The sequence below is a fragment of the Tursiops truncatus genome, chromosome 1 (genome assembly GCF_011762595.2).
Source record: "Tursiops truncatus isolate mTurTru1 chromosome 1, mTurTru1.mat.Y, whole genome shotgun sequence".
Lineage (NCBI taxonomy): Eukaryota > Metazoa > Chordata > Mammalia > Artiodactyla > Delphinidae > Tursiops > Tursiops truncatus.
In genome coordinates, this window is record NC_047034.1 from 108,776,229 (window position 1) to 108,797,950 (window position 21,722).

The window sequence follows — 21,722 nt, forward strand, 5'->3', positions numbered from 1 at the left end:
TATTCCACATTAACTGTATCATCTGCATTCACAAATACTTAGACCCATTGATTGTTTTTGCCTGTGATCTCTGTAGGGTCCAATGGGGGAACAAGGAGAGAGAGGAGAGCCTGGAGCAGAGGGATATAAGGTAATTACTGTAAATTTCACACCTTGCTTCTAAATTTGAATAGGGTTCTCTGTGGTTCTGCTCAGTTGCAAATGAAAATAAGCATCATTGAGATAATTAGTAATGTCTTATGTTTTGGATCCCAGAAGCAGCTCTTTGTATTTTCTGTTCCTTCTTTCTAAAATTACCATCATCTCCTTCCACTGCTGCTTCTTCTCATCATTCAGCTCTCAACCAAAATGTTACTTTCTGAGATGTTACTCAACCAAAATGTTACTTTCTTCTCTAACTGTCCTTTCTGTCTGTCACTTTATATCTCATTACTCTATTTACTTTATGACATTTAATGCTATCTTACCACCTTTTTATACACTTGGGGTTTTTTTATCATCTATATTCCCCCAACAAAACATAATATCCATGAGAATAAGACTCTTGTCTTTTTCATCATTATATCCCCAGTTTCTAGAACACAGAGTTCCTGGTATATAATAGAAATTCATTAAAAGAGTTGTCAAATGGATGGATAAATGCCATTATATTCTTATGTCAATTCTTATCCTCTTCGATTCTTAGAAGAATTTTAAGAGACCAGCTTTATCAGCTCAAATTATATTAGGCTATGTATAGAATTTATTCAGTGTCATTATTTATTAGCATACTTGTGTTGAGCGTATTCTGTATTCCTGCCCTATATCTCGTCCCTTTCTGTTTATAATGTCATATGCTAAACAAAATGGTCATTTGCTAACTCTCTCCCTATAGTTCTTGTCTTATTCTTTCACTCACAACATTCTCTGCCTGCTCAAAAAATTATCTAATCTTTACTTACATAAATCCTGTCTGTCCTTTATAATCTAATTCAAACTCCCTTTTCCCCTGTGTACACTAACAGCAATCTTTCCCTCTTCTGTAGTCCTATAGTATTTATTGTTGATGGAAGTCGTTTGGTACAAATATTTTACAATCTTCTGCTACTATAGTTTTTGCTAATTATTTTTAATGTGAAGATATCTTAGATTCTCAATTTGAATATGACTTTTTAAAAATTAATTAATTAATTTACTTTATTTTTGGCTGCATTGGGTCTTCGTTGCTGTGCGCGGGCTTCCTCTAGTTGCAGCGAGCGGGGGCTACTCTTCATTGCGGTGCACGGGCTTCTCATTGCCATGGCTTCTCTTGTTGCAGAGCAGGAGCTCTAGGCGCTCAGGCTCAGTAGTTGTGGCTCCCGGGCTCTAGAGTGCAGGCTCAGTAGTTGTGGCACACGGGCTTAGTTGCTCCACAGCATGTGGGATCTTCCCGAACCAGGGCTCGAACCCGTGTCCCCTGCATTGGCAGGCAGATTCTAAACCACTGTGCCACCAGGCAAGTCCTGAATATGACTTTTTTCCTTCTTGTACAGTGTCTTGTTTTGAGCCCTGTACATAATATGTATGTAAACATAATTCATTTTTAACAATGAATTGATGGGTTATTTGATCCAACATATACCTTTCTATGTAAAATTTCTGTGATCATGTCTGCAATGAAGACTTAGGTTGCCAGATTGAAGGGACAAGCTGGTAGGTAGATAATTATCATTAATACACTGATTTATCTCAGGCCTGAAATCTGAAAAATCAACTTTCACTTCCCAAAACTCTCTTTGAAACAAATGTTGAAGGTGGTTCTAAATGTTTGTGAAATTCTGGGTATGGCCATCTTATATTTTTTTCTATTTTCAGAGGAACATTTTTAAGACGGTTTTATATGTACTGTCTCCAATTTACATAACATTTGTATCTACAATGTTTCCTAATGCAAGGAATCCAAATAGATTTACTTGAAATTAGCTTTTCTTGGGGTTGAGAAACCAACCCACTGCTTCCAGCATAATTTGAGAAGTTTCTTAAACTTCTTTAACTTTTTCTGTGCATAACTTCTCCACACAGTCTCAGGAAAATCAGGTTCTAATAATATCTTCTTTTGGCCTCTACCAACTATAGTCAGTAGCTACATCAGCGAATCTATTGGCAAACAAACAATTAACTATTCTATTGGGAGAAGAAAAGAATCTCTTCACCTGGCTAGGAAAAGAAAAATCCTGCCCCCATTTTTCTAGATAGTCATACATTCTTCAGAAATCCTTCATCAGAGGAAAACTTTTCCCTAGGCTCGTTATGGAATCTGTTTTTCCTTCTTCATTCCATAAATAGTCCTGATTAAGTCTTCAATTGTGGATGTTTCATGAGCTAGTGTGAGCCACATTTTCCTTTCTGTCTTATTCCATACTATTCCTTAGGCTTTAGGAGTCATTTTATCATTTGTTGATAGATCTATTTTAGAAAGCCATGTAGTGCCAGACAATCACAGTAACTTTATTGCTTAGACATCTCAAAGTCACGAAATACCTACACTTGTCCCCTTCCGTGTTTTTCCAAGCACAAGTTTGATTCATACAGGGGAACCATGCTTTATTTAGAGTTAGATTATTCTGTTGTAGCTTTAGGTGATATTGTTAAATGTTTGCTTTTCTATATGGGCATTGTAGACACTATCATTTCACTCTAGTAAACTGATGGTCAGAATTATTGTCAATCTTTTTTGAATTGTGCTAAAATGCACATAACATAAAATTTACCATTTTAACCATTTTAAATTGTACAATTCAGAGACACTTAGTGTTGTATATTGGCAATATTGTACAACCATCACACACTGCCTAATTCCAGAACATTTTCATCACCCTGAAGAGGAAGCCCCATGCCCATTAAAGTTACTTTCCTTCTCCCAGCCTCTGACAACCACTACTCTTCTATCTCTATTGATTTACCTATTCTGTATATTTCATATAAATGGAATCATACAATGTATAACCTTTTGTGTCTGGCTTCTTTCACTTTACATAATGTTTTGAAGGTTCATCTATGTTGTAGAATGTATCCATTCTTCATTCCTTTTTATGGTTGAATAATCACCAAGCTTTTAAAAACACTTTTATGTTCACAAATATTCTTACCGTTGTGGTGAAACTCTTGTGGTGAATGATTATCCTCTTGCAGAAAAAAAAAAAAAATGGAACGGGTAATGAAAATTTTGTTCCCATTTGGCTATGAACAATTGAAAGACATTTTGTAATCCTTCCCACCATCCTGTGTTCTTTTTTCCTCTTGAAGAAAGTGAAAATCACAAAAGTGTTTTGCTCATTATCATCAGTAAATCATGATTAGGCATCATTGTATATGACACATTTTATGTGTTACATATAATTAAATCTCTGGTCCCTTCAGCATATATTTTAGTATCTACTATGGATTGGGAGCTATGAATGTAACACGGGGCACCCAAGACACCGTCCCTGACTCCATGGACATCACATACACAAGATAAGAATATTTAATCAGTATAAAAGCAGATATAGTGAAATCGCTGTCATCCAGAAAACTATACATCACATAGGTCAAGATAAATTCACTTGAGGCTTGAGAGAGAGTCAGAGGACATGGTATGAATAAGAATACTATAATGTCAACATTCACTTTGTAAAGATATGAGCAGAAACACACAGATTAAGTCAGGCTAAACTAATGTGAGCCAACCCTAGAAATACACTGAATAAATTATGTACTGAGCTAAAGCCCTAGAAATACACTGAATAAGTTATGTACTGTCTTAAACTCCTTTTTACTTTGGTTTGGCAAAGGTCATAGAATTTTTTGCATACAATAAAATAACAACTAAATCCTCACTTGGCCTTCATTCCTTAGCATCAGACATACATATGCAAATAGCTATTGGACATCATCACAGAAAACACAGCATGTCCCAAACCGTAGTATCATCATCCTGTCCAAATCTGATCCTCCTCTTTTTATGTCCTTAGTTCAGTGAATAGTACCACCAGACATCCGGATGTCTAGTAAATGAATCTTCCCTCTTTCTATCTCCCTCTGTCTCTCTTGCTTTCTCTTTCCTCCCTCCTCTCCCTCCTCTTTCTCTCCTTTCTCTATCCTCTCATTTCTCAACTTCAATTGGCCACTTCATTTGACCTCTTAAATACCTCTGGAGTCTATCCACTTTGCCCTACTTTAGTTTAGGCTTTCATCGTTTTTTGCCTGAATTATTTTAGTAGCTTACTAACTAGACTCCCTATCCCCAGTCATAGCCCTCTCAAATCCATTCTCCACGTAACATGTTGTGTTACATCAACCTCCATTTATTCTCCTATGCTGTTTCCTCTGCAGAACGCCTTCCTTTTACTTTACTGCCTGGAACACTCATCCTTTAAAATTCAGCTTATTATCACTTCCCATATAAAATCCTCTCCAAGCTCCCCTTGGCCATCCAACTCATCTCACCACTAATATCATCAGGAAAAATCAGTCACTTCCTGTAATCTTGCCCACGTAGCTTTATAATAATATTATAAAAGACCTAATATTTATAATTTTTACCACTGCAGAAAAACAGTCTGTCAATTTTTATTGGGGTGGAAAGGACCAAAGGAATTATAGTGAAGCTCCTAGAAAACAAGTTTGGTTTTCGTAAGATTTGTATCCAAACATCACAAAGCCAAGAGAGGCAGTTGGCTATTCTATGATCATTCTAAAAAGGTCTCTGTAAAACTACAGATAGAGTGGTGGCAAAACCATAATAGGCCATGATGGTTTTAAGTTTTGTAGTTTACTCAGTATGCTTACTCTCACTTCACTTTGTAACCCCAGCTTTTCACCAATTGCTTCTCTCCTGAGCTGGGTTAATAAGTGACCTACAATAATCATATTTACTTGAACAAAGCTCCCTCTTGATTGACCTGATTCTGTTACTTTTGCTGACTCTGTTCATGTTCTGTTGGTAAAGGTCATGTGTAGTAATCGTCTTCTCTTTAGTTATGGCTGTGTGCTATATAGAAAGCTTTCCAAAATAACCTTTCTGTCTTGCAACTGTTCTCTCCCTTAAACAGGATTCATTTACTTTATCAGGAAGTTGAATCTTAAAACCATGAACATTTGCCTCACAGAATGCAAACAAAGAAGGCTTCAACTGATCTTTCTGTGAGAATAAATATTGTTAGCCTTAAGTATGTAATCCCTTCTTCTCCTAGCCCAGAAAAAGGAGATGAGCCTAATAACTGTCCTTCCTATGGCATTCTTTCTGTAATACACAGGAAGAAAGGAATCTGAAGTGAAGAGGACACTAGGGAAGGGGATAAAAGAGATTACGTGTGGAATTCTTCCTACATAACTCTCACCTGAGATGCCCCTAGTTTGTTGCTAGTTTCTGTTTACACACTTGAAAGGTGTAAAAATGTGGTAGGCCAGCATTCCTTCCTAGGAGAACTGGGGTGATGACAGATCCCCGAAGTCAGAATCACTTGATGTCTTGGCATATGCAGTAACGACTACCAGTCTTAAGCCCAGTAAATCTACTATCTAAATGGCTGTGACCTTAGTTTGTAAAAATGGAGACCATAGTACACTGGAAAAGGGTTGATAAAAGAAATTTGTTCTCAAACTCTTTATTCATTCGTTATGTGCTCTATTAGTTTCCTGAGCCTGCCATAACAAATTACCATAGACCAGGTGGCTTAAAACTACAGAAATTTATTCTCTCACGGTTATGGAGGCCAGAAATCCAAAAGCAAGATATCAGCAGGGCTGTGCTCCCACCGTAGGCTCTAGGGAAGAATCCTTTCTTGCTTCTTCCAGCTTCTGGTGGCTAACAACCTCCCTTGTGGCTGCATCACTCCTTTAGGGCCCACATGGATAATCCAAGATAATCTCCTTCTAAGATCCTTAATTTAATGATATTTGCAAAGACCCTTTTCTCCAAATAAGATCACATTCACAGTTTCTGAGGATTAGGGCATAGACATCTTTTGATGGGCCACCATTCAACCTATATGGGAAAAAAAAAAACAAAAACTCTACACTCTTTCTCAGTCATCATTATATCCAGTGGCTATTATGTTCTATACTCTTTCCAAGAGAGACGCATAATCTCTATAATATTTAAATTGAATTTTGCAACATTTTGCTACCACTTTAAGTGATACTACTCTATTCTCTAAGTCACATGTCTTTATTTATTCTAATAATATAACCTTTTTTATTCATAGGGTCACATGGGTATACCAGGACCAAGAGGTGCCACTGGACAACAAGGGCCCCCAGTATGTTTTGAAAGCATTCTTTGTAATTCTGGCATTTAAAAACATTAATGTTAACATATCTTATTTGGTGTCTGCTTTATATGTAATTTCTGTTTTGGCTCCTATTAAAGGGTGAGCCAGGTGACCGGGGTGAACAAGGACTAAAAGGAGAGAGAGGATCTGAAGTAAGTTGAAATCATTTAAGACAATTTGTAACTTATTGCTGGCTTGAGAAAACAGGGGCACAAGGAGTTGCTGTTCATTGTAACTTAAATGATCATTCATTCTTTCAGAGCAAGAATCACCACAGGCCTCTAAACAGGGTGTTTGTCAATAATTGTGCTAAAACATCATTATTGATTAATTCGTGTGTTTCGACTGCCATCCAAAGTTCCCTTCACCAGCAGACTACTCTGGCTTTGAGAAAATTGCCTAGAGTTGTCCCAGACTAATTGTCCTTCCTTAGGGTTTCAGGCAGAAATATCAACTAGCCTTAAAACCAGCACTGCAGAGCAAAATTTTAGCAGTCATACCTATTTAGTTGCTGTAGTAAGGCAGGGGTAGAAATAGTTTAACTATATGACACAGACTCACAATTGGTTTAAAAGATTTGTTTTCCATAACACAAGTCAATTATTTGTTACCAGGCGAACTAAAAATCTGTTGAGTTATTGAATTTAGCCACCTCTTTCCCTATATACCAATAAACGTTGCCTCAATCTTATGTAACAACTGGATTTGTAATTTGTACCATCACTTCATTGCTGCCCTACTTTTCATGGCATTCTGACTTTACCTGCTACTGATTTAAAATTAAATTCTCTAGAAAATGTACTGTATTTTAATAATAAATTAGGTGAGGATTGATAAAAAGTAATGAATTTGAGACCATGTTTCTCCTAATTTGTTAAGCGGCCTTCACCCATACTTGTGTTTCCCATTTGTGGGAGTTAGTAATAAAATTGAGTTGAGTCGGATATTACATAGGTTTTCATTCACACAAAAGCCATTTTAAATAGTCTTGGCAACTACCTAGTAACTTACTGTCAGGCTCCTTAATAAATAAGGACTAATAAATAATAAATAAAAATATCCCATTGGGACTTACCTGGTGGCACAGTGGTTAAAAATCCACCTGCCAATGCAGGGGACAGGGGTTCGAGCCCTGTTCCGGGAGCAACTAAGCCTGTGAGCCACAACTACTGAGCCCGTGTGCCACAACTACTGAAGCCCGTGTGCCCTAGAGCCTGTGCTCCACAAGAGAAGCCACCGCAGTGAGAAACCCGCACACTGCTACGAAGAGTAACCCCCGCTCTCCACAACTAGAGAAAGCCTGTGCACAGCAACAAAGACCCAATGCAGCCAAAAATAAATAAATAAATTTATTTAAAAAAAAAATCCCATTGAAGGCAAGCCTTAATTTTAAAAAGAAATTCAAAGAAAGAATACAGTTGTCTCATTCGCTTAGAGTTTTTAATACTCAAATTGGAAAAAGTAGTGGAAAAAACCATGAACCTAGGACACTACTACTACTTTCATGTGACTTCCTTATACTTGCATTAAGTGCCTAAGGATGCAAATGCTCTCCCACGGTTTGATCCTAAAATTTCTAATCCTTTACAATTAGTACTTTCATATTCTCAATGTTTTCTTTTTCCTTTTTTGATATATCTCAGGAAGAAGAAATTTTTTTTATGTTTCTTAGTATCTGTTAAAATTATGCCAACGAAAATAAAATATTCTTACTAGACAACTGCAGCTCCAGCCTATATGGTCAGCTCTTCCTGGGTATTGGAGCTGAAAGGTCTTGAGGAGCCATGGTTTAAATTCTGTATAATCCACGAGAATTAGTTCTTTTCCCACTTTGGGCAATGCTGGTGTACAGTCCGAGGTTACATTAAAAAGCCTCTTTGAATTTCAGATAGTAATGATTGCTACAAGAAAAATCACTGACTATGTGTTACTCACTAGGGACACTTTGAATGGCCAGGTGGATCCTACGGAATTGCCCTCATCTTGTTTTTGCAAAGCTTTATTTGTTTTTTAGATTTGGAAATGCCCTTTAAAATCGTTTGGACAACCCTCTCATTTTTCAGACGAAGAAATTTAGGTCCCAGAGGGATTATGAGTTACCTAAGATCACAGAACTAGTTAGCAACAGAACCAACACTAGAAACTTTATTTCCTGACTCCCATTATTATACAAAAGCCTTCTATTACTTTGAAGTCTTTTATAAATTAAGTTAAATATTAATTTTACTTAACCAGCTAATTCATTAATTGGTCTCTCAGACATGAAACTGTGGAAACTCTAAAGAAAAAGTTGGAGCAAGTCAAGTTAAAACCAATTGCAAACCACTACATTTTTTTAGAGACTTTTATAATGCAAATGTAGTGAACTGTCCCATAATGGCTTTCAAATACAGAGACTCAAGCCAAAATGTTACTTTCCTCCCAAAGCAAAATTCCAGATTTTAGTGAATTTAAATTTCTTGGTTAAAAAAAAAAAAAAAAAGACTTAACTCTCTAAATCTGTGTTTGTACTTTAAAGCTACCCTCTCTAACAAAGTTAGAACTAACAAAGTACTGTGATGACTGTCCTTCAGCTTCATTTGAATAAAAAACAAATGAGTGTTTGGACTATAATGGCACTTAAAATTTTCTGTTATCTAAAGAATTAGATTACCTTCTCTTGTAGTCTATGAAGTGGTACAATCCCAATGAATGGAATTCGTTGTTTTAAATGGATCTGATTTCAAGTGGGCTGTTCTAGTTTTTCAAAGCTAGCCAGACAAAAGAGAAAGCACAATTTTACATATACTCTAAAGAATAAATATGAAATTCATTCGCCTTTCCTATTATGAGAACAGGAAGTCTGTTGACTTATGAGGTACTTATATTTACATAAAATAATATGAGTAAGTTAATTTTGAAAATAGCATAGAATGCTTCTAGCTTTATTATATTTGAACTCTGGGCATTGGTGCAAGAGTGATTTTTTTTTTCCTTTTTATGATACCAACTCAATTAATCATCTACAAACACCTTAGATGACAACATACTTTCTTTGTCTTTGGCCCAATCTTTAATTTCCTACTGAACAGACCATCTCTGTGTAGGATTAATATTGAGTAATGTTTGGCTCTTAATTTAGTTACAACACTACCCAGCAATTCCAACTGCAAGATTTTTTTTAATGCACAAATTTAAAAAAATACCAATCTTCTACACTTTGTTGATCTTTATGTATTTTAAACCTCCATTGCAAGTCTGTCGTTTCTCTAACTAGCCTACTTCCTTTTAGTTATGGTGACAATAATTGTCATAAGGAAATCTTTCCTGAATTGACATCTAAAAACAGCAGAGACTGTTTTGTTATTTACTCTACGCTTTTTGTATTTAATAAGGAGATTTTGTCACAATTGTACCATTACAAATAGCAAAATACACATTAAAAATAATTTTCATAGTCATAATTTTCCTTTAGTGTTATTCTGTTGGAAGCTGCTTCCTGATGCCCATCCGAGTATTAATAACATTCTAGTTTTCACAATGATAGACCCATGTATCTAGGTTTTAGAGCAGTATTTAACTGTTCTGAAATAATCCCAACATAATGGTCACCCTAAAATGTAACTGATTTGTGATATGAGACTCTTTTTGTTTTTATTTTGTATTTGAATGTTTAGAATAAAACATGCACATACATGTATAGCATATCTGAACCTTAAGCCATAAACTCAAGTATACAAAAAGTATAATTTTGTTTATGTTCTTTGTAATGGAACTTAACTTCTGTCCTGAGTACCCATCCTGCCTGGTGGTAGAAACCTAATTGATAGAAATCTAGTCAATTGATTGCCTTTAACTCCGTCCACTCAAATATCCTGCATTTGATTTAGAGTTTTTCCCATTTATCCTCTTTTCAAGTCTGCTGTTACATTCTGGGTGGCAATGTTAGGGAAGGGGAATAGGAAGAGAGATTGATCTTCAGCCATCATCTGTTCATACTAGCATCCACTGAAATGTACGTCATCCCTTTTGGCCCCCATCTGCCATCATCCCACCATGTTGGCATCTACCTTGGCCCTCTGGACAAAAGTTCTTTGACCCCTGTTGGCTTGTACAGCTATTTTCTCAACTCAGGTGCAAGATCTCCTTAGATAAGACTCTAAGGGCCATATGCTTCTGTTCTTGGCCACATGGAAATAACATTCTGCTGCTCCCCATACCATGCCGGGTGCTTGAGGGACTCAGACTTCCTCAGGCCTCCTGGCCTAGACATCTCATGCAGAAATTTCAACTCTATTGCTGCACTTAGTGCAACTTAGCGTTCATCTCAGTGAGGACTTTAGTCTCTCTAGCCATCATCTCTGTGCCCACACTTATCTGCAGATATTATTGTTTTGTTTTGTTTAGTTTATTAAGTTTTATTCAAATATAGTTGCTTTAAAATGTTGTGTTAGTTTCTTGCTGTACCACAGAGTGAATCAGGCATACGTATACATATATCCACTCTTTTTTAGACTCACTTCCCATTTAGGTCACCACAGAGCATTGAGTAGAGTTCCCTGTGCTATACAGTAGGTTCTCATTAGTTATCTATTTTATACATAGTAGTGTATATAAGTCAGTCCCAACCTCCCAATTCATCCCAACCCCCCTCCTTCCACCCTTGGTAACTGTAAGTTTGTTCTCTACATCTGTGACTCTATTTCTGCTTTGCAGATAAGCTCATCTCTACCATTTTTCTAGACTCCACATATAAGCAATATTATATGATACTTGTTTTTCTCTTTCTGACTTACTTCACTCTGCATGACAGTCTCTAGGTCCATCCATGTCTCTGCAGATGTCACTATTTTGCTCCTTTTTAGGGTGGAGTAATATTCCATTGTATATATGTACCATTACTTCTTTATACATTCCTCTGTCGATGGACATTTAGGTTGCTACCATGTCCTGGCTATTGTAACTAGTGCTGCAATGAACATCATGGTGCATGCATCCTTTCGAATTACGGTTTTCTCCAGATATATGCCTAGGAGTGGATTGCTGGGTCATATGGTAGCTCTATTTTTAGTTTTTTAAGGAACCTCCAAACTGTTCTCCATAGTGGCTGTACCAATTTACATTCCCACCAACAGTGTAGGAGCGTTCCCTTTTTTCCACACCCTCTCCAGCATTTATTGTTTGTAGAATTTTTGATGATGGCCATTCTGACTAGTATGAGGTTATACCTCATTGTAGTTTTGGTTTGCATTTCTCTAATAATTAGTGATGTTGAGCATCTTTTCATGTGTTTGTTGGCCATTTGTATGTCTTCTTTGGAGGAATGTCTGTTTAGGCCTTCCACCCATTTTTTGATTGGGTTGTTTGTTTTTTTTAATATTGAGCTGCATGAGCTGCTTATATATTTCGGAGATTAATCCCTTGTCAGTTGCTTTGTTTGCAAATATTTTCTCCCATTCTGAGGGTTGTCTTTTCATTTTATTTATGGTTTCCTTTGCTGTACAAAAGGTTTTAAGTTTAATTAGGTCCCATTTATTTTTGTTTTCTTTTTCGTTACTTTAGGCAGTGGATTGAAAAAGATCTTGCTGTGATTTATGTCACAGTGTTCTGTCTATATTTTCCTCTAAGAGTTTTATAGTATCTGGCCTTACATTTAGGTCTTTAGTCCATTTTGGGTTTATTTTGTGTATGGTGTTAGGGAGTGTTCTAATTTCATTCTTTTACATGTGGCTGTCCAATTTTCTCCGCACCACTTATTGAACAGACTGTCTTTTCTCCATTGTATATTCTTGCCTCCTTTGTCATAGATTAGGTAGCCATAGGTGCTTGGGTTTATCTCTGGACTTTCTACCCTGTTCCACTGATCTATATTTCTGTTTTTGTGGCAGTACCATACTGTTTTGATTACTGTAGCTTTGTAGTATAGTCTGAAGTCAGGGAGTCTGATTCCTCCAGCTCTGTTCTTCTTTCTCAAGATGGCTTTCATTATTCGGGGTCTTTTGTGTTTCCATACAAAGTGTAAAATGTTTTGTTCTAGTTCTGTGAAAAATGCCATTGGTAATTGGGTAGGGGTTGCACTGAATCTGTAGATTGTTTTGGGTGTATAGTCATTTTCATAATATTGATTCTTGCAATCCAAGAACATGGTATATCTCTCCATCTGTTTGTGTCATCTTTGATTTTTTTCATCAGTATCATATACTTTTCTCAGTACAGGTCTTTTGCCTCCTTAGGTAGGTTTATCCCTAGGTATTTTATTCTTTTTGATGTGATGGTAAATGGGATTATTTCCTTAGTCTCTCTTTCTGATCTTTCATTGTTAGTGTATAGGAATGCAAGAGATTTCTGTGTATCAATTTTGTATCCTCTGCAGGTATTATTGTTTCTACCCACCCCAGGACTTGACGGCAGATTGGTGTCAAGGTCTCTTCTCATAGATACCCATCAGTGTCTTAACAGTTTTCCTTCTCTTTTTACCTTTATCCAACTTGAAGATTTTTTATATCCCCTTAGGTAGGAAAAACTTTCTCTTACGTTATTATAATTCTTCTAAATATGTTCTTTATGATATAAATTTTATGACTTGAATCCTTTATTACCTTGTTTTTTTATGTTCAATGATAGACTTTTAATATTTAAAAATCAGGCTTTTGTATTTAAAAATATATTCTTTTCAAACTATTCCCCCACCGTGCGTTTCAGAGGACTGTTTTGAAATTCTTAAGCTAAAAAAGTCTATTTTGAAAATCAAAAGTTTAGAACAAATCTCTTGCTTTACATAAAAAGAAATACTGTGAAGGAAAACACACGCCAGTTAACATATTTGAATATTATCACAATTCATGTACTGTTTAATTAGTGCTATTCAAGACAACTGAAATCAGAATTGTTTTCAATATTTAAAACAGTCTTTATTTGTCTATTTTACTTCTTTATTATATTCTAAAAGATACATCTATTATAGGAATCATATGTTCCAGAAATTGTATTTACTTCAACTAAACCCAGTTCACCAACTATCCCCTTTTCTGGTTTCCTTACCCTTAGGAAGAATTTACATTAGTGACTTTTTAAAGCAAGTAAAAGAGTTTTTGAACTTGGAGGTAGAACCCTTGATCCATATAGCTCCCTATCATCGAATTCTAACAAAATTGGATTTTTATCTCTTACAGAAAATGCCCTTTTTCTCTCTGATTATATACGCTATTTCTTCTTAAAACATTTAAGCTCATTTTCAGAAGATGTAACATCTTCTGAAATTGTTTATTTTGTCATTGTTGTCAAATTGAATCTTTAGTACAACTGTGTTCAGATTTGAATAACTTAACATCTCATTTTGGTGGAATTATCCTGTTTCTGAGAACTTTTGATGATTTCTGAGAAATGTTTCTGGTAATGGCAATATGCTTCTTTTTCTTATTTGTGAACTAGGTCACTCTTTAACACCTTTTTCTTCTTAAAATAATTTTAGGATATCATCAGAATAATGGCATGATTTGCAAGGGCAAATTTCTAACTATCCTGGTAGACCGTTACTGCTGAATCAATCATGATTTAAAATATCTCACACGTGGAAAAACAAGCAATTATGTGGGAAATAAAGATCTTTTCTTTGATTTACAAGTATGTTCTTCTCTGTGCTTCCAGATAAGCACATTTTAGGTTATCGGTTTATGTCCCTCACTACACTGTAAGTGCCTTGTGAACAAGAGTTTTGATTTTGCATCTCCAGCACATAACAGAATTCCTGATACCTAATAGTCAAGAAATGTTTACTGAATTAATTAAATAAGTACTTAACCACTTTCAGTAGGGAGACAAAGGCCTTGCCTGAAGTGGGGACTTTTATTTAAATAATCTATTCAGTTCCTTTTTAGAACTATAATTTAAATTCTTAAATCATAGAATTTGGAGCCAGGTGGAAATTCATAGATCATATAGTCAAATTCTTTCATTTACAGATGAAGAAAATGACTCTCAGGAAAGTTAAATGGCAATCCCAATGATAAACAGCTAGTTAGTGGCAGGACTTGCTGTAGCCTTCAGGTCTCAGAGTTCTTTTCTATGCCTTCAGTTTAATTAACTTTATAGCAATGAGTTGACAACTGTGCTTCACATTTTTAGGGTCCTAAGGGGAAAAAAAGAGCTCCTGGCCCTTCTGGGAAACCTGGGATTCCTGTAAGTAACAGGCCTTTTTCATCTTTATTGTTTTTCTAAATAGAACTTTAGCAAGCAGAAAAGTTTGGGGCCAATTATGACGTGTTGGATAAATCAGATTGTCTTCAAAAAAATGTTTAAACCCATGCCGGAACACAGAGGGAACAAAACATGACCATTAGTTCAAAACCAAGCTTGGTGTTGAAACGGAAGTCACTGCAACTGAAGGTTGTTATTTTCCAGTGCAGGGAGATCTCTCTGTGGATTTGTGCTACTATTCTTTGATGGTGAACCACTAAAAAACAGGCAACTTGCAGTCATGACTAAATGAATGGTGACAGAGGTCAGAGATTTTCAAGCATAATTGAAAAGACATGAGCTGGATTTTAATTGAAGAACTCGGCCTCTCATTTTCCTGGGAAATAGAACAGAAAGTCTTAGAAAAAAGCTTTAACTCTTTTCATCACAGAACAAAGATTAATTTTACCTTAGCCATCCGTTTCCTCTTTGGCCAAGCAAATATGTGTAGACTAGCTTATTAGCAACGACTTCCTGCTGGTCTCCCCTAGCCAACAGCCTGCTTTGGGTGGCCCGTGTTGTGTTGGTTCAAAAAAAGTAAAGAAAAGTGAACATAAATTATGAGCACATTGAGATCAGAGATTCCCTACAGATTAAATCCAGTTGCCCAAGAGTACAAACAAAATGTTCAGACCTTTACTCAGTCATATAATTATCTAATTCAAAGTGGCAACTAAAAGAGCCGTAATTTATTTCTTGGGAAAATACAATACAGAGTTTTAGAGATGGTGAGTGTCAGCCTATATCCTAAACTGACAGGTGCACATAGCTGATCTTTTCTCCACAGCTGGATAGAGCATGGGCTGGTACAATGAGAAATACCAGGAAATTACAGTAAAGTGGAAAAGGTTACACAATAAATTGCTGATTAGCTTGGCATTTCAGTTTAGGGAACAGTTACCTGATCTGTTGTATCCAAATAGTAAATTATCAAGGAATCCAGGAAACAGGAAAAATTTTCCTGGGACAGGGTTTTAAGAATGTAACCTCCCACCCCCCAATAAGTATAAAAGTGTTTGTCATTTAAACATCTGTACAACATCTCTCTATAATCCAAGTAATTTTTAATTACCAAGGGACTTCCAGGCCTACCTGGGCCAAAAGGCATGCAAGGATACCCTGGAGCAGAAGGCATTTCAGGAAACCCTGGTAAAGTTGGGCTACCAGGAAAACAGGGACTTCCTGTGAGTAGATTGAATATTCTTTGCTCTTTATTTCTTATGCATAAGTGTCTCTTTACTAAAACCATAGATACTTTGGCTGTCTTTCTTAACATTGACATTGGTTCATATTGTGTTTATGATTTCCAGGGAATGTCAATGAGTACATGTTGGATGTTTTATAACTAATAACCCATATTATTAATAATTTATATTATTTTTACACATATAAAAGCTGGTACATAGGAACAATAAAGAAGTAAAACTTTAAGGGGGCTTCCCTGGTGGCGCAGTGGTGGAGAGTCCGCCTGCCGATGCAGGGGACGTGGGTTCGTGCCCTGGTCTGGGAGGGTCCCGCATGCCACAGAGAGGCTGGGCCCGTGAGCCACGGCCACTGAGCCTGCGCGTCCGGAGCCTGTGCTCCGCAACGGGAGAGGCCACAACAGTGAGAGGCCCGCGTACCGCAAAAAAAAAAAAAAAAAAAAAACAACTTTAAGGGCTACACAACCTGTGTTTTGAGTTCATCAAATGTCTTAAGCCACCTTTGGAACATTTCAGGCTTGGCAATAACTCAAGGTAAGTTCTGCCAAAATCATTTTCCCTTTACTTTTATAGCCTCACTATTTTAAAGAAATTGTGTGAACATTTTCTTTATATTCATCTAGTGGTGATGCAATGCGCAGTGATGTAGATTATTATTTTTATGCAGATTTCTATCTTATTTGATCAGAAATTTTAAAATGATATTTTTGTCTTCATTTAGCCATTTTCCCTCTTTCCTTCCTAAGGTCATCATAATCCAGATATTTTTTGTTATCTCATGTTGTGTTTCCATTTGAAATACAAGAATAATTAATTGCATATTTCAGTAATCCAGTAAAATTTATCCTTTTACATTTCCACTATTTTTGGATATGATTATCTATTGACCTGTTTTTCTTTTCTTAAATGAATCAATCCTAGTTGTTTATTCACATGTAGCATGGGACTGTAGCAAAGCTCAAGCCCAAATTAATATTATTCTTTCACTATGATGAATTATCTCATTTGTTTAAAAATAAGTATCAAATTATGACCCAGCCAATTTAATTATTTCAGAAATAAATATCTGGCCATATTCTATTTGGAAAGGTGAATATGTTTAAGGAGGCTTAGTATGGTTTCTATTTGCTTTGGGGACAGTATATCTGAACATCAGAGCATCAGGGTGTAAGCCCTAGAGAAATTTGACAGCCAGGCTGATATTTTGATTAAAATATATGTTTTCTAAACTTCTGCCATTAACATCAGTCTGGTTAAAAGAGGACTTCCATTTGAGATCCCAGTCTTAAAGGGAGCTCGCGCCCTGAACCTTCATGTAGGTGCTGCACTCTAGGCTCACCATATAAGAGTCTTAAAATGAGGTTGTGGGGTTTTAAAAATACAACAGTAAAACACTTTGAATTGGTCTGAGAGTCTGTACTTAAGTTTTACTGGGAAATGTTAGAGTGAATCTTACTGCTTTGAGTAAGATTTTGAGAGCTGAAACAAGGAAAACCACATTTCAAAATATGTCATATTTCTTGCTGTGAACACAGGTTTAGTCATGGAGGTGGTATGTATGTGGATGTGTCCAGTAGTTGATAAGGCTAGAAACTGAATTGTAAATACTAATAACAGCAAATAGATTTGTTTAATTACTGGGAAGAGGGATTCATTTGTTTTCTGACTAAAATAATACTAATCCAGGTACTTATTCCAGATATGGATAATACAAATCAGGATCCTATATATATACATGTTTAATAAGAATTTCAGACATTTAGCATATAAGATATTCATCAGACACTAGTGACAGGTCAAAGTCATCCACATTTTTTACACCAAGTCACTTAATACTTCATTGTGGCAAACAACTTCTTTCTGGCAGTATGTGACACCTGAAGGTCTTCCTGGAAAGGACTGAAAATTGGAAAATAAAAGGAAAACATTGATTCAGACTAAAGAAATATGAACCATTTTCTCTTACATAAAAACAGCAATGTGGCAAGTGATTGTCATCTGCTGCTAGTTCCAGAAAGAAAACAGACATTTTCTAACAACTCTACATCCTTCTTTAATGGGGTAATACTTAAAGGACAGTAATATAATGGCTAAGAGAAAGCCAATACAGAAAATGGTAGATGCAAATAAGATACTGATTTCATTTTAATTCTGTCTAAGTTGCATTCTAGAATCTGCCACACGGTTTTGATTGGCTGTGTGGGTGAAGGCTCATGCATAAAACCAAATCACTGGTTCCACATAGAATAAAAAAGAATGAAGAGGACTTAAAGCCAGATGCTGAAGCCATTTGCACACTCAGGGCTATTCCAAGACCCAGTTAGAACTCTGGGTTATATCAAAAGGGCTCTGTGGTTGCAAACAACCAAACATGGCCATGTGGATTGCCTATGTATACAGATTGCCCCAAGTTCTGCCCACTGGGAAGAGTCTCTTTCACTGATATCTTTCAGGCTTAAATGCAGCAGCAATCCACTTCTAGCAGATGTTGACATTCAAGGCAGATCTATCCATAAATCAGGCCTGAACTTTTTTCTCCTCTACTAACTGGTAAGGGGAATTCTCTAGGAAGGCTGAAGGAGCAGTGGTAAAGCAGTAGAACAAGTATCATGGAAGTCTCAGTTGCTTGCATATTTTGTTTGTGATTTCTGGACCTGTTAGGACCCAGTCTCGATATACACCATTTCCATTTAGGAGTGAACGCTGCTGTGCCCAGCCAATTTTATGATTTAGTGGATCAAATATCACTCAGATCATAATGGTCAGTTCAGGACACATAGTCATTTGATGTCTCAGGGTCGGTTATTCAGCTTCAACCACAGCAAGCCCAGAACTGCTTTCCAAATGGGAAATTACATTTGACAAAGAAGGCATTGCTTATGTCCAAAACCTTATGGGTATAAGCAGTGATTCTCTTGTGGGGGTTATCAAAGGGTCCATATAGCATCTCTACCAGCCACAGACCCTTCTGATATTATTGGATCTGCTTAGTCATAGCAAGGTAGCTTACACAGCATCCTGAATCTGCTGCTGAGCATTTTCGTCGGGGGCCACCCAAAACTAGCAAGCTGGCAAAGAACTGGACTTTCTCCAGAGAAGATACATGAGTGACCAATAATCACATGGAAAGGTGCCCAGCATCACTAATCATTAGGAAAATGCAAATCAAAACCACAATTAGATACCACTTTTACAACCGCTAGGGTGGCTATCATCCAAAAAAATAAAAAATTGAAAGAGAGACAGAAAATTACAAGTGTTGGTAAGTGTGTGAAGAAACTGGCACCCTGTGTATTGCTAATGGGAATGTAAGATGATGCAGCCGCTGTGGAAAACAGTATGACAGGTCTTGAAAAATTAAATACAGAATTACCTTATGATCCAGCAACTCGCCTCCTGGCGAGTTATATCCAAAAGAAATGAAAGCAGAAACTTGAACAAAAATTTTCCAAATGTTCATAACAACATCATTCACAGTAACCAGTAGGTGGAAACAACCCACGTGGCTGTCAGCAGTGAAACAGATAAACCAAATGTGGTATATACATACAGTGGAATATTATTCAGTCTTAAAAAGGAAGGAAATTCTGACACACGTTACCACATGGATAAACCTTGGAGACATGCTAAGTGAACTAAGCCAGACACAAAAGTACAAATAGTATATGATTCTACTTATATGAGGTACCTAGAGTGGTCAAATGCATAGACAGAAAATAGAATGGAGGTTGCCAGAGACTGGGAGGAGGAGGATTTGGAGAAGTTATTGTTTAATGGGTACAGAGTTTCAGTTTGGAACATAAAAATTTCTGGGGCTTCCCTGGTGGCGCAGTGGTTGGGAGTCCGCCTGCCGATGCAGGGGACACGGGTTCGTGCCCTGGTCCGGGAAGATCTCACATGCCGTGGAGCGGCTGGGCCCGTGAGCTATGGCCACTGAGCCTGCGCGTCCGGAGCCTGTGCTCTGCAATGGGAGAGGCCGCAACAGTGAGAGGCCCGCGTACCACAAAAAAAAAAAAAAAAAAATTTCTGGAGATGGATGGTGGTGATGGTGGCACAACAATGTGAATGTACTTAATGCCACTGAACTATACATCTAAAAATGGTTAAAATGGTAAGTTTATGTTATATATATTTGACTGCAATAAAAACCTAGCAACTTTACAGGCTACCCAGTAAGTGGGTAAATGGGTTGTAGCAGCATACCCAAAGGTGGTATAGATTGACTCCAAAGTCCAGAGAGGCTCACCAAGCATTGTGCCTCTTTTATTGTGATGAGCAATGCAAAGTGCAACAACTTGTCTCTACTTTAGAGAGGATATCCTGATATACCCCCAAACCACTACCCCTAGGAACTTCTTCCATTTAGCAGTCCCATGAACTTTTGAATCCTATCCTCTGGTGTATCTTTAGGGTGCTTGCTCTCTTCCACTCTCCAGGTCCAGTTAGCATAGTGGCCTCCGTTTAATGGACCTGCCTGATATTTTGTGAGATGTCAAGACTATAAAGATATCACTCTGGTCTATTTTATGACAGAGAGGAGAATTGAGCTGACACAGCACTGAGATAAGGCATTGAAGTGATACAGCTCTTTCTGCCTTGTGAAGGCAAGCAAACTGTCTCTGATCATCTTCACTGATAGGAATGTTAGTAGGAAGTATTTTTACTAGGTCAGTAACTGCTGTTGCTAATTGCTGTACTGTTTAGTAAAGACACCATATCAGAAACTGCAGCTGTGATTGGCATCAACACACAATTGAGTTTGTAAGTTTAAGTCTTGGAGTTATCTGGTGTGTGCACCAAAAAGATGAGTAAAATGGATATGGGATATGGTAGGATCACTGCTTTTGCATCTTTCAGGTCTTTTGGCCGTAGTATATACAATTTTCCACAGGGATGTGGTGGTTAATATGAACAGTTTTCTACAGGGGTATGGTGTTACCTTAGGTATACATTGTGGGGAAGGGGGCAGGAAGAGATAGTTGCAGGGGCTTCCACATGTCTCTTCCCTTCCTACCACAGTAGCATTTACTTTATAAGTGAGGGATTGTTACTATTCTCTGAGATTGGAGAAAATACAAAAACAAAAACTGGGCTCACAGTCCTACTGGACCCACTTGGGAAAAAAAATTGAGCCAAATCTGCATTTATCACTATTTATCCCTTGGCCTTCATCAACTTACACTCTGACCAGAGTGCCGTGATGATATTTTGGATTTCCAGCATTTATTATCAGTTCAAATCCAATATCTAACAGCCCCCAGAAAGGCTGAGAGTTTCTGTTTCCCCAGTGTTCAGTCACCTGGTAAATGACCACATGTCCCTCTGCAGAAGGCTTAGGGCAGAAGTCACTGTGTACACCTATGACCACATTGCAGGGTTCTTCCTCAAAGAGAACTGCCTCCCCCTCAGTCAAGGGATTCTGATGTAGGAACTGGCTTGAGTCTGGGACCTGAGCGAGAGGCCATGAATCCCAAGTACAGTGACTTTAATTAGGATTATACCCATCAGACCTAGAATTTTTCTACCTATACATCAATATATTAGCATATGGTATATGTAATTCCTATGGGTCTTTGATCAACTCACCATCAGCACAGATCTCTGCAGGTCAAAACATCTAGTCAAAACATCTTATGGCTTAGTGTGATAATTGCTTCTACCTTTTCTCTGATAGTAAAGCACTGTCACCTAGAATCTACCACTCAGAGTCCAATATTCCTATTTAAATAAGGGAACTTTATCCTTATGACATTTCTTAACACCTTGGTAAGGAGTGTTCTTTGATCCCTTTCAGGGGCCATGGTTAGAGGGTGGTTGATCAGATTGCACGTGATAAATCTGTCTCCACACTTCTATCTTCCTGAGCATTTGAACCCCTTCCTACGCAGTATTCTAGGGGAGTTATAGCGTTCAACCTCATTAACTGTAGGCCGTAGTTGAGTCAAGGCTTCAAATTGCCAATCCATCGGACTATTAATGGTGCTCCCAGATGCTTGAGCAGGTGGCTATCTCCACAAGCAAGGAAGACTAAGAG

The 21,722-nt window shown here is 37.2% G+C and overlaps 1 protein-coding gene across 2 annotated transcripts in view; it reads left to right on the forward strand.

Moving 5' to 3' along the window:
* Positions 1-21,722, forward strand: part of COL24A1 (collagen type XXIV alpha 1 chain) — a 392,639-nt gene that overhangs the window by 312,986 nt on the left and 57,931 nt on the right. For both annotated transcript variants that reach the window (XM_073787806.1, XM_073787804.1), the window contains 5 exons: positions 77-130; positions 6,207-6,260; positions 6,371-6,424; positions 14,376-14,429; positions 15,563-15,670. In XM_073787806.1, coding sequence (XP_073643907.1) covers positions 77-130; positions 6,207-6,260; positions 6,371-6,424; positions 14,376-14,429; positions 15,563-15,670 — 324 coding nt within the window. The remainder of the gene's footprint in view (positions 1-76; positions 131-6,206; positions 6,261-6,370; positions 6,425-14,375; positions 14,430-15,562; positions 15,671-21,722) is intronic.